The sequence below is a fragment of the Metopolophium dirhodum genome, chromosome 3 (genome assembly GCF_019925205.1).
Source record: "Metopolophium dirhodum isolate CAU chromosome 3, ASM1992520v1, whole genome shotgun sequence".
NCBI lineage: Eukaryota > Metazoa > Arthropoda > Insecta > Hemiptera > Aphididae > Metopolophium > Metopolophium dirhodum.
Genome location: NC_083562.1, coordinates 21,402,417 through 21,416,937, shown reverse-complemented (window position 1 = coordinate 21,416,937; position 14,521 = coordinate 21,402,417). Strand labels below are relative to the sequence as shown.

General features: G+C 30.3%; 1 protein-coding gene and 1 pseudogene across 2 annotated transcripts; one reads left to right on the top strand and one right to left on the bottom strand.

Moving 5' to 3' along the window:
• Nucleotides 1-285: 285 nt before the first annotated feature.
• Nucleotides 286-5,055, bottom strand: LOC132941492 (uncharacterized; annotated as a pseudogene).
• Nucleotides 5,056-5,311: 256 nt separating this feature from the next.
• On the top strand, nucleotides 5,312-14,315 carry LOC132941367 (solute carrier family 12 member 9). Of its 2 annotated transcripts, none has more exons than XM_061009394.1 (15): nucleotides 5,312-5,617; nucleotides 5,742-6,097; nucleotides 6,204-6,338; nucleotides 6,450-6,584; nucleotides 7,566-7,771; nucleotides 7,830-8,043; nucleotides 8,114-8,383; nucleotides 10,679-10,886; nucleotides 11,453-11,651; nucleotides 12,464-12,703; nucleotides 12,785-12,933; nucleotides 12,994-13,191; nucleotides 13,261-13,501; nucleotides 13,564-13,628; nucleotides 13,715-14,315. In XM_061009394.1, exons 2-15 carry the CDS (start codon nucleotides 5,824-5,826, stop codon nucleotides 13,905-13,907), a joined length of 2,727 nt encoding a protein of 908 aa, XP_060865377.1. In that variant the 5' UTR covers nucleotides 5,312-5,617; nucleotides 5,742-5,823; the 3' UTR covers nucleotides 13,908-14,315. The 2 variants fall into 2 exon arrangements, with proteins under 2 accessions (XP_060865377.1, XP_060865378.1); XM_061009395.1 differs by having other exon boundaries at nucleotides 5,312-5,631.
• Nucleotides 14,316-14,521: the final 206 nt, after the last annotated feature.

Below are 14,521 nucleotides of genomic sequence, written 5' to 3'. Positions count from 1 at the left end.
CATACCTACTCGTTTCACGATTGTTGGGTCTGTACAAACAATAATATTATTAACGGTGTGTCGGTGTACATAGCCATATTAGTTATTTTAGTTATAACTTATAAGTATATATTATTATAAGTGATGAACAAAAAAAAAATAAAATAAAAATATCATCAATATTAAACTATACATTTTTCTTTATTAATTTAAAATATAAATAACATCATATTATCATAATAACTATAATCTAAATTTTTTTTTAACCGGACGATTATCGTCGAGTAGAAATGCTGGTTTTGGATATCAGGGAATGTCCGGCTCATTGACATACTGCACTAAGGACGATGAGAGGAAATTTTTCGGCGGACTGTCGGACCAGGACGCCGGCGACCACCGAGTCACCCCGGCGGGGGTTCTCGTCAGGCCGTGACGACGGCGCGAGGTGCACTACAACAACCGAACCAAGCCGGCAGTTCTCTGGACGGAGCGAGCGGAGGATGCTCTGGTGCTCGACGGCGATTTCTATGGCATGCAGCGACGGCAGCAGCCTGCACGGGACCAAGCAGAGGACGAGTCTGGAAATCAGCCTTTGCCGGAGGACCACCACCACGGAAATGCTACCCGCGTCCGCGAAACCGGCCCGAGTGTTCGTTCTGGGGTCCGGCAGGCGGCCGGCCGGCCGGGCGGTTTGGACTAGAAAGCTTCCGGCTGCAGATCGAGGTGCAGCCCGTGCGTGCCGGACCCGGTGATGGTGACTAGAGGAGGAGGAGGAACTTTCGGAGGTAACGGGGAAACTGATAAAAAGGTAAGATGATTTGATGACGATGGCAGTTCCGAGCAGTGCGATATTAACTTCAAAAATTCCGGCGAGCATATCATTTGGAAGGTCGCCGGTCAATCGTAGGTATGCTGAAATTGTAATTTTACGAAAATTATTAACAATTTTGACGATTTTTCGACACATTGTTATATAGTATATTATATAATAAGTCGTAACACTCTTAGATCATAAATACTGTATATGCTTATAACTTACGTTATAATATTATGTTGTCTGTTTGGTAATTGGTAGTGTATAGGTAATATTTGATTTGGATTTTGGACATGGGTTTGGCTGATCTATAAGGGCTGGCTTTTGCTGTGATGTATAAATGTTATGTGGTCAATTCTCTTGGAACTGCAACGTCTCTTCTTACCCCGTTCAGTTTCACCGTCACTCCGTTTGTTCCTCCTCAACTTCGACTCTGTTGTCACCATCTCCCGTTCCCGACACCTGCAACTCTGGCACGCGCACCTCGACATTTGCAGCAGGCTTTCTAGTCCCGTTCGCCCGGCCGCTTGCCCACCCCGACCACAGCAGAACGAACACCGTCCTCGCTCACGGGCGGGCCGGTTTCCTGGACGCGGGCAGCATTTCCATGACATTGTGCCTTCGGCGGTGGTCCTCCGGCGGCGGCTGATCTCCAAACTCGTCCTTGCTGATCCCAATCCTCTTCTTCGGCTGCTGCAAGTGCCGTCGCTGCACGCCATAGTTTTTTTTTATCCATCTCCGCCGTCGAGCTCGCATCCTCCTCCTCCGCCGCCGGCCGTTCAGCCGCATATTACGTTGTAGTACACCAATCCTAAGCCGTCGTCGCTGCCCAACAAGAACGTGGCCCGGTCACCGCAGAGGAGGCCGACCGCGTTCCCTCGAGATCGGCCTCGTGGCGTCCAGGTTCGACAGTCCGCCGCTAGTTCTCTCTTTGTCCTCGGTGCAGTATGTCTCGTAATTGTATAGGCGCCATTCCAGTCTGGCGCCCCTTCAGTTCCTGGACATTCCCCGATGATTGAATCTAACTCAACCAGCGTTTCTCTCTAAGTTCGGTATGGGTTTGATCGGATGACGCCTGTGGTTAGTGTGCATCATTAATTTTAAAAACTTAAATTTAAATAAACAAATCTCGTCTCTATGGTCCAAGATATTATTTATAACTTTATGCCATTATATTTAATATATTATTTCGTTTTTAGCATTTAAAACGGAAAAGTTGTTTATTCAATTATAGCCAGATGCCTATTATATAGTTGTGTATGCATACAATATTAATGTTATACCTACCTAATGAGTTATACGTTTTAGAATTAATATGATAATGAACAACAGATATAGATTATGGACACAAGTTCAACTAAGGAGGCTGGAATAGTGGAGTGGCCATGTACTCTCAATAGTTACGTATTGTCTACCTCCTAAATGAATTATTCTCTGAACTCGCATGATATAACTCCGTTTCGCTGGTACCCGCATATTAGAAATTTGAATCGAAATTTGCGTCAACGATTGTTAACGATTGTAAACGATTGATAACCACAACATTTTAATTTGTACAACCTTCCCAAACACCACAAAATCCATTATAAAAACGCGGGTTCCAGCGTAACGTTACGCCAGCACCCGCTTTTTAAATAGTTAACTTAACGAATTAAGTCAAAGTTTATCGGTTAAGGTTTCGGTTTTTGAGAACGGTTTTCTACATTTTTTGGTTTTGGTTTAGGTTCTAACTTTCTAAGATCGGTTTTTCAAATTTTTCGGTTTTGGTTTTTGAATATTTTTTTCCTTAACATGATAACTGCAGATTCGATTTTTACTATCTATTTACTATTCAGGACTGAAAGCCCTAAAATATGTCCGATTTTTATACTTAGTGAAATTATTAAGCAAATCGACACAAACGTTTACGTGACATGGTAAGAAATAAGTATATTTTCAATACATTTTCGTTAAACACTAAATAATAAATGCTATTAATAAAATTAAAATTATATAGTTAAATTTGATAAAAGGTGGATAAGTGGATGTCGCTCTGCTGTACAGTAGGTTACAAATGGGTCACTGTAATGGATGGTGTTAAATTTGAATTCAATGATATAAAAAGGTGGATAAGTGGATGTCGCTCTGCTGTATAGTAATTTGTAGGTTACAAGTGGGTCACTGTAATGGATGGTGTTAAATTTGAATTCAATGATATAATATCATTGTATAAGAAAAACGATTCTGAGCGAAAACGGTCAGTCAGCCTATGATAATATTACCAAGTATATTTGATGATATTATTGTGAATAAAGTAATTTATATATAACCTATTTACGCGTAGCCTTGTTTTAAATTTTAAATCCTTAGCCATAAAAGTTAAACATTTTATACATTTTTAACTACAAAATAATTAATAAATTATAAATTTGATAAATGTTGTCAAAATTTGAACTTTAAATGCTTATAAAAAAAAATTGTGTCTATGTATTTTTAATATTTTTCAACTGCTATTAGAATGATATATCTGGAGCCTTATATTAAATTTTCACGCTTTTTTACCCAACAAATAAAATTTTATTGATATTTATAGAAAAAAAAACTAAACAAATTGAAAACTGACAATGTCCGTAAACAGCTCAAAAAGTGTCAAAATATTTTCAAAATTCTATGGTGTATAGAAAATGCTAATATAAACATTCAGTGAAATTTTCAAATATCTACAGTCATTCGTTTTTTAATTACAATAAAATAAGAAAATTGTTACATGAGAAATCGAGTGAATATCAAATGTTGTAAAAATATAAATTTCAGACGCTCATAAAAATGTAATTTAAGTTTCTTCTAGACATTTTTTTTTTGTTAAAGGTAGACAAACTTATGAGTAATCTTATATTACATTTTAAAATCTTAGATTTTAAAAGAAAAATTTTTATGAATTATCAACTCAAAATAATTTGGTAATTTTCGTGATTTTTCCGTATTTTGTCAAAATTTGAACTTTAAATGCTTATAAATAAAAACTGTGACTAAGGATTTTTAATTTTTTTCATCTGCCTTTGAAACAATAACTTAGGAGCCTTCTATTAAATTTTCAAGCTTTTTTACTCAACAGATATAATTTTATTGATATTTATAGAAAAAAAAACTAAAAATATTGAAAACTGACAATGTCCGTAAACAGCTCAAAAAGAGTCAAAATATTTTCAAAATTTTATGGTGTATAGAAAATTCTAATATAAACATTCAGTCAAAATTGCATGTCCCTACGGTAATTTGTTTTAAAGTTACACCAAAAACCAAAATCGATTTTCTCGAAATCAGATTTTGCGTAAAAATTCCCGTTTTTCCTTAATTTTTCTTTTGCTTTTCACGTCGCTTTTGAAAACAACTGGGAATTTTACGGCACTGCTTCTAGTAATTATAAAGGTACCGTCAACAGCTCAAAAAGAGTCAAAATATTTTCAAAATTGTATGGTGTAATAAAATATAAACATTCAGTAAAATTGTCATGTATTTACAGTTATTCGTTTTTGAATAACAATAAAATAACAAAACCGCTACAAGAGAAATCGAGTGAATATCCAATCTTGTAAAAATATGAACTTCAAACGCTCATAAAAATTTTATTTGATTTCCTTGAAGACATTTTTTTTTTTTTAAAGGTCGACAAACTTATGAATAATCTTGTATTACATTTTCAAATTTTAAATATAAAAAGAAAAATTTTTATGAATTCTCAACTCAAAATAATTTGCTAATTTTCGTGATTTTTCGGTATTTTGTCAATATTTGAACTTTAAATAATTATAAAAAAAAGTGACAAAGGGTTTTTAATATTTTTAAATGTCATTTTAACAATATAGTAGCTCCTACAAATAATATTTTATTGAGATTCACTGAAAAAAAGACTAATAAAATTGGAAACTGAAAATGTTTCTAAACAGTCAAAATATTTAAGATGCAAATATAAGCAATCAGTGAAAATGTCATGTATATATACCTTCATTTGTTTAAGAGTTACACCAAAATCCAAAATCGATTTTGCGTAAAAATTCCCGTTTTTCCTTAATTTTTATGTTGCATTTCCCGTCGCTTTTACTGCCCAAAACCGTGATGACAGACATAGAAAAAAATTTTAAAAAAAAACACACCATTGTAAAATCAATTCATTCATCGTTTCACTCAGAATCTAAAATGATGTACTTAATAAATATGTCATTCACAATTTTTTGTAACAAGTTTCACAATTTTTTGCTATCCATACTATTAGCATTTACATAATATCATTAGCCCTATCTACTACTAGCGCTTTATAGACGTGGTGAAAATATGTACTAATGAACCGTAACACTTTCGGACCGCGTACGCCTCGTACAATAATTATTGAGTAGGGCATTATCTAACTTGTATATTATCTTAACCACGGTCTTAGTTGTAGATCTTCTAAAGACTGTGTCTTAAACCGTGGTATCTATAGCCGTGCGTAATCTTCAATCCTTATCACTGTTATCGTTATCGTAATCTTTTATCTATGGTTATCGTTTTATCACAAAACAGTGTGTAGTTGTAAATCCATGACTGAATAGATTTTTTATTAATCATTCGTAAATCAAAGTTCAGTCGACTTAAATACTTTACTCTTCATTTTTGAACTTTTCAAATAAGAATAAAACTAACATTTTATCAAATTATAGCCTTTCAGCACTGTAGAGGTCTTTAAAGGGCCCTATGCCCCTATCAAAACATTCTTTGCAGTCGTCACAATATACTGCGTTTGTTGCTGCTTCTAATCAATCGTTTAACCGACGTACTTCCACGCTTACGCAATTATCATTTGGCTTGGTAAATATTATTTGGTAATATTTTGATAAAATCGTAACCCATTTATTTATTATGAAATACTTTTCTTTTTAATTACTACCTTTTCTAAAATCAACCGTTTATTGTTTTTTGCCTGATTTCATAGGCGCTGAACGCCATCAGAATTATAACGATGATTTGGTAGGTTGATTGTGAGTCAAGAAAAGAAGAACCAAGATCATCATCCAATGAATTCTGAAAGTCCTCAGTCGATTGGCGTATCATTTGCCGGTAATGTCGGTGAAAAAATACCGTTAATGAATCGCCGCCGTCAAATGTTCGACTATTTCACTCGTATGTTTGGAAACTCGAATGCTGGCTCGGAGGAAACATCCAAGGATGGCTATGTTGAGTTTGGCAATATTGGGGAGGCAACCAGTGGCCGTACGCTGGGACCGTTTGCTGGAGTGTTCGCACCCGTCTGTCTGTCCATGTTTAGTGCCATGTTATTTCTGAGAGTGGGTATGCTATTAAACATTCACACCTATGAATTTATTTATACATATTTTAATAAAACACTGGAATATTGACAGCTGTTGTAATTTGTTTGCTTGTGTATGTTGTTTAGGATTTGTTGTTGGAAATGCTGGCCTCATTGAGACACTATTTCAATTTGCCATTGCTTACACTATTATTGTTTTTACTGTCATGTCGGTCTGTGCTATATCAACCAATGGTGCTGTTGAAGGAGGTGGTGCTTATTGTATCCTTTGGTCTTTATTTTCATGGTTTATTCATTATTTATTTTACGTTTTACTTGATAATTTACTTTCTCATAATTATGAATATTATTTCCTTAGAATAGCATAAACAGTTATGATAAGTAGAACATTAGGGCCAGAACTTGGAGGATCAATAGGAACATTGTTTTTTTTAGCAAATATTGTTAGCAGTGCTCTCTGCCTTACAGGATGTGTAGAAGGACTGATTGATAATTTTGGAGAATCTGGTATGTTAATTTTTAAATAAATATTTAAACTTCTTTAATTTTGCAAATTGTATAGGCTGAATAACAAATACAATATAATAAATATTTGATTATATTATCTGATTTTTATATATTATATATGGGTTGTATAAGTATAAGTATATAACCTAAAAACTGCCGTCCTAAAAAAAAACGCCGTAAATTGAAAAAAAAAATGAGATATTACTGTATTACGTTTAATATTATAGTTTTACATGTATTTCCTAAACAAAAATGCCGTTACTATGATTATTTATCCAGAATTTTATGTTCATCATATAATCAGTGCACTGATTATAGCTTAGCAAAAACGCTGTAACCACAGTTTGCTTAGAAAGAATGCCGTAAGTTTTGTTTAAAATACAGCGTTTTTACTTAGCTTTTCTGCATAATCTATATTTGGCGTTGTTGTTGAGGAAACCGGTTGTCATTAAGCCGTATCGCCTGTATCTTATATATATAATTTTAAATTACTGATAATGTTTGGAAATTTTGATGTCATTTTACATCGGACACATATTATTTTTGTTCAGTTATCGATGTACCTCGACTCGAATATTTTACGCACAGTTTTAATTTTTGCCGTAATAAAAAACCGTAATCAGAATTACGGCATTTTTGCCAAGTAAAAAATTCTGAATAATTAATAGCTTACTTAGTATAAATATCAAAACAATGATATCTCGGTGAAAGAAAAATTGAAAATTAAATTGAATAGTTCCATTGCATTCATCAGGTATATTTCTATAAGAAATTATGTATTTTACTTTGAAAAATATTATATTTATGAAAATAAAACTACCAAAAACTACTAATCATAAAATGTCATTTTTCTCAAAATGGCATGGAGGGAAATTACTGCGTTTTTTCTTAGGACGGCAGTATATCACAGTAGAAAACTTTTATTACAATTTATTACTTTGTTTATAATATAAATATACTATAATATGTACTTGTTTTTAGGTTATTTAATGCCAAAAGATAGTTATATATTAAATGATGGCCATTGGTGGAGGTTTACTTATACATCATCGTTAAATTTCCTGAATTTACTTATCTGTTTAATCGGTGCAACATTATTTGCAAAAACTACTGTGATCATATTTGCAATAGTTGTAATATGCTTATTATCATCAGTCATAAGTTTTTTTTTGAAATCTCCACTACAAGTAAAAAAATGCCAGCGAAATACATACAAAATAAAAATTGATTGATCGTTGTTTTTAGATTGAGGTGCCTGCAGCAAATACTTTTGTAAATCAAACTAACACCACAGTCTTATTAAACTACACTGGTTTTAGTTTGACCACTTTTTCTGAAAACTTAGGCCCAAGGTTTGGTAATGATTATACATCAAACAATATTGCTGTAACCTTTTCAACAGTGTTTGGTGTACTTTTCTGCGGTGTGACTGGAATTTTAGCCGGAGCCAATATGTCTGGTAAAAAGAAAATATTTTTATTGTTAAATAAAAGTATGTACAACATTTCTTAAATATGTTTATATTTTAGGAAATTTGAAAAACCCATCTTATAGTATACCTCGAGGAACATTAGGTGGTGTACTGTTTACATTCATATCATACATTAGTTTGTCTATTCTTGTTGCTGCTACATGTTCACGAGAGTTGCTTCAAGAAAACTATGTATTCCTAATGCCTATTAATATTTGGCCTCCATTTACTTCTATTGGTATATTGACTGCCACATTTTCAGCGAGTCTTAGCTGTTTGATTGGATCTAGCCGAGTGCTTGAAGCATTAGCAAAAGATTGTATTTATGGTAAGAGTTGTTATATTTTTATAAGTTATAAACATATTATTAAAGCTTATTTAAATACTTTATACATAATATGTTTATTAAGTAATTTAAATAGGCATATAATGAATAAATATTTTTTATCATGTTCTCTCAAGACATGAAAGGGTTTATTATAAAAAACATAAGACAACTGTTATAACATAAATATTAGTTTAGGTACTGCCTAAAGTATAGAAATAAAGTAAGAAATAAGATCATAGATAGAAATACACGAAGAATAATTTTTTTCTAACAAAGCTAAACGTTTTAAACTATTATTGAAAATACTATATTATTACATAATTTAAATAAATAATAATAATAAAGTAAGGAAAAAAAGGTGGGGTAAGTGGATGTCCCTCTGCTGTACAGTAGGGGTTACAAGTGGGTCACTGTAATGGATGGTGTTAAATTTGAATTCAATGATATAATATCATTGAATAAGCAAAACGATTCTGAGCGAAAACTGTGAGGCAGCCCACGATATTACCAAGTTTATTTGATGATATTTTTGTGAAAAAAGTAATTTATATATAACCTGTTTACGTGGAGCCTTGTTTTCAATTTTCAATACTTAGCTATAAAAGTTGAACATTTTTAACTAAAAAATAATTATTAAATTATAAATTTGATAAATTTTGTCAACATTTGAACTTTAAATGATTATAAAAAAGAATTGTGCCTATGTATTTTTAATATTTTTCAAGTGCTATTAGAATGATGTCGAGAGTCTTGTATTAAATTTTCACGCTTTTTTACCCAGCAAATAAAATTTTATTGATATTTATAGAAAAAATTGAAAACTGACAATGTCCGTAAACAGCTCAAAAAGAGTTAAATTATTTTCAAAATTCTATCGTGTATAGAAAATGCTAATACAAACATTCAGTGAAATTTTCAAGTATCTACAGTGATATGTTTTTTATTACAACAAAATAAGAAAATCGTTACATGAGATATCGAGTGAATATCAAATGTTGTAAAAATATGAATTTCAAACGCTCATAAAAATTTAATTTGACTTTCTTGTAGACATTTTTTTTTTGATAAAGGTTGACAAACTTATGGATAATCTTGTATTACATTTTCAAATCTTAGATTTAAAAAGAAAAATTTTTATGAATTCTCAACTCAAAATAATTTGCTAACTTTCATGATTTTTCCTTATTTTGTCAATATTTGAACTTTAAATGCTTATAAATAAAAATTGTGACTAAGGATTTTTATTTTTTTTTCACCTGTCTTTGAAACAATAACCTAGGAGCCTTCTATTTTCAAGCTTTTTTACCCAACAGATAAAATTTTATTGATATTTATAGAAAAAAAAACTAAAAAAAATAGAAACTGAAAATGTTCGTAAACAGCTCAAAATAAGTCAAAATATTTGGTAAATGTTAATATAAACATTCAGTTAAAACGTCATGTCCCTACGGTCATTTGTTTTAGGAGTCGCACCAAAAATCAAAATCGATTTTATCGAAAACAGATTTTGCGTATAAATTCGTGTTTTTTCTTAATTTTCTTTTGTTTTTCATGTTGCGTTTGAAAACTACTGAGAAATTATTACTTTTGACCTCCCCCTAAGTATCAACTAGATTCACTTTCCTATCAGAAAAGGTACTGTTGAAGAAAATCGAAGCATTTTTACTGCTCTAAAAGGTGTCCTCAGACACAAAAATAAAAAAAAAAATAATAAAAAAAACACATCATTGTAAAATCAATACATTTATCGCTTCGCTCAGAATCTAATATAATAATTAATTATTTATCAAGTTTTTAATAAGCTATGATTTCAAAAAAAAATCATTACTTTATCATAATTAGGGTTTTAAACTTTTCATTTTAAAATATTCAATAAGTTTTTATCTTGTTTTTCATTGTCTTATTCATTTTTACATGTTACTTTCTTTAAAATACCTAAATTATATAACTAATTGCATTACTCTCATATTTAGTTTTAAAAATTATAATATTGACTTGTAAATTATATTTAAGTTCACATTAATATTTTGTAACCTGACTTAAAGATGTAATTTGTTAACTTATACACAATACAACGACAGTTAAATATTATTTATGACTTTTATTATAGAACAAATGCAAATAATAATTACAAATTAAATTAACTAAATAACAATAGTGTCAGTGCTATTTCTTATTCTTATAAGTAGAGTTCAAAATTGTATAATTTTATATAATATTGGTATTGAATATATGCAAGTGATGAATGGGAGTATTAAATGTTGTACTTAAGTGTTCAAAACAAACCATTTTCAGGTAGATTATTGCAATTTGTTAATTATGGAGTGTGGCGTTCAAATCCTATAGCCGCAGTTTTATTTTCGTGGTTATTAGTACAAATGATTTTATTTATTGGATCTCTTAACTTAATTGCTCAGCTGAATTCCATACTATTTTTACTTGCTTATGTAGCACTAAATTTGACTTGCCTTGGTTTGGATCTCACATCAGCCCCTAATTTTAGGTATTTATTATTATTTATTTTTGTTATTCAATTTCCATTATACAGTGTAACAAGGAGACCTAGAAAAAAAAATGATGCTACTTAAACGTATGACAAAAATTGTAAAAATTAAATGGTTAATAAAATAATAATTTAAGAAATATAATCGTCAAGAAATTTCCAAAAAAAAATATTTTGAAAAAATTATTACATTTTAAATTAATTTACTCAAAAGAATATTGATATTTAAAAAAATTCTAAAAAATAAACAACTACTTAGATAAGTAATTTTATCATTTAAATTCTTCTTATAATCAGATTTACAAATTTACTAGATATTTTGAATTTTTCCAAAAAAATTTTAATCAAATTTTTTTTTAGTAGTTATTAAAAAATAAAAATAATATTTTTTATATTAAATGTGTCCATAATTTATATTTAAAAAAAATAATAATACTAAATTTATTGATTACAACAAAAGTCATTTCATATTTCAAGCCTTCCTGTTACAACATGTATACTTAAATTAATATGCATAATGATAAATAAATTGTATACTTTCCAATTAATCTCAATTTGATAATTAGGCCATCTTTCAAGTATTTTTCTGCATGGACCTGTTCCTTTGGGCTAATGGGGAGTGTGATAATGATGTTTGTAATAAATCCATTTTATGCCTCCACCAGTTTTGGATTGTGTTTATTACTTATACTCTTATTGCACTTCTTCTCTCCATGTGAAGCTTCTGAATGGGGATCAATATCTCAAGCTCTAATATTCCACCAGGTATGATTATATTTTTCTTAGCTGTTAGGAAGTCACCACACCCGTATGTATTGTCTCCATCTTACAAACGCAGAACATGAAAAGTGTTATGTTCACACTAATACATTTTACTTTGTAAATTCTAAATTTAGAGATTTTACCTGTTATAAAATGTAACACATTGACTTCCATGTGATTGCCAGTGGTCATCTGTAATCCTCAATTTGTATACAATTAATTGTGACCGACAGCGTCCTTAGTTAGTCATTTCTACAACATCGCATGACCATCTGCGACCGTAAATTATTATGTTCTAAAAAAAAGCGCGGTGGCATAGAAAATTGCAATAAATGAATAAACATTATTTTTATTTTTATTTGAATTTTAAAATGTTTTTTTTTTCAATTATATTAGTACCTATATACACATTTGGAATGACTGATAAATATTCTTGGCGTTCCGATAAATTTATGACTGCTAGCTATCACATGGAAGTCAACGTGTTAAAGGTAAGATTATTATCTAGGATATCTCTGAGACTTATTAAGAAGGAAGTTTTGACCTTTTTGAAACTGCACATTTTTTGTGCATTTTAAAATTACCATAGCTTACTTAAAAAATAATAATATCAATCAAAGATACCCTAAACAAATAATCTTACCTTTAAATGTTATTTTGGGTCAATTCACTCTAATTTTAAAAATAACAGAATAAAATGGATTATTGTAAAATTTGCTATGATGTAAGTTTGTAAGATGGAGTAAACACATGCGGGTGTGGCGTCCTCTTAAACAAAAAAATTTATTAAACTGTATTATAATTTGTCATCATAGGTCCGCAAGTATCTGCTTTTGTTAGATCCGAGAAAAAATCATATCAAATTCTGGAGACCTCAAATGCTGCTAATGGTTGCTAATCCTCGTTCATCTTGTCCAACTATAACATTTATTAATGATCTGAAAAAAAGTGGTTTATTTGTGTTGGGACACGTCAAAGTTGACAAGGCAGAAACAAATTTAGATTTTACAGATAAGACCATCTCTTCCTGGCTGACTCTTGTTGACCATGTAAAAGTAAAGTACATTAAAAATAGCTATTTTATACTGTTTTTGACTCTGTCATATTAATATTATGGTTCAATGAAATTAATCTAGGTAAAAGCGTTTGTTGAACTGACTGTGGCCAATAGTGTACGAGAAGGACTACATCATCTTATAAGGTTATCTGGTATAGGAGCAATGAAGCCAAATACTGTTGTAATGGGATTTTACGACAATAAAGTACCACTTGACTATTTTACAAGGTCAGTTAATTAAAAACTTTAAGACTGGATAAAATTGTGTAAACTGTATGTATGTTACAGATTAGATTCCGTTTATAAAACTTCTTTATTCCAAGGAATAACAACTAATGACGAAAAATTCCCTTTGAGATTACCCAACGAAGAAAAACATTTATCTACATCAGAATTTGTATCAATGATCTGTGATATATTTCAAATGCACAAAAATATATGTATTTGTCGACATTTTGATTTATATAACAAGACTGATATTATCAAGTATGATTATTAGTTATATGATTCATTTTATAATTTTTTTTTTTATATATAATAAGTTTATTTATACAGAAACATTAAGTACAAGTATATTGATGTTTGGCCTGTTAACTTCTTTGGTCCATCAATGAATGATGCGTATGACACTAGCAGCTTGTTTATGCTACAGTTATCATGCATTATTAAAATGATTGCTGTGTATAAAAAACACACATTGAGAGTTCACTTACTCAACACTATTGATATTCAAAGTCAAAGAGTGCAGCTAAAACAGCTATTGTCTACACTACGCATTAAAGCTACAATTCATGAAGTAAGTGCATACTGTTAAGGACAAAATATTACAGTTTCAATTATAAATGTATGATTTTTCAGGTACAAGAATGGTCACAGATTGATCTGACCACTTTAGAAAGTGATAAAAATGCATATATTTCAAGGTAATAATTACTTTCATTTTTTATTTGTCTACAATGTTATAAATGATTGACATACCTAAATATTATGATGTTTTTATGTATTGAAGGGTGAATAAACTGATTAGAAATCAGTGTGCTGAAACTGCTATATGTTTTGTTTATTTGCCAATGCCCAAAGAATTACGGGGATCAGATTTACAAAATGTAAGTTATTTGAACTCACTTACTGATTTGACCAATAACCTACCACCTACAGTTCTTGTACACGGAGTGAGTGCTGTTACATCCACAACCTTATAATAAATTTATTATTATTAGTGAATATTACTAAAATATTATTCTCTTTATTTATCACATAATTATTTTTGTATTTTGATTTTTGAAGTATCTAAAATATGAATTAATATTAATAATTCAATCATTGAGAAAAATATTATCTAAAACTTATATTTAAAGATTTTTTATAATTTTATGTACTCTATATATTATATTTTTATAAATGTAAGGCCGGATTGCATTAAAAATATTTAGTTTGATTAACCAACGTAATGAACCAATCATGACAATCATTTGAAAATTATATTTTAGCTCATTCACTATTAATTCATTAAATATTTAGTAATTGCTTATGCAACCCGGCATATTTTTTGTGATACTGTTAAATTTGTAATATGAATATTTTATATAATAAAATTATTTAATAATGAATATTATATAACTTTATGATTAGTTTACCTCAGTCTTCAAGTTTGTCCTAGTAAATAAATTATTGTTATAAAATATTTGCAGAACTTGTAAGAAGTTTTATATTACAGTATTAAAAATAGAGAGCGACAGTGCCATTCGTAGATGTAACTAACTCGGTGATCTATTTATGGTAGTTAGTGCAGACAACATATGCAAATTAAATTCAA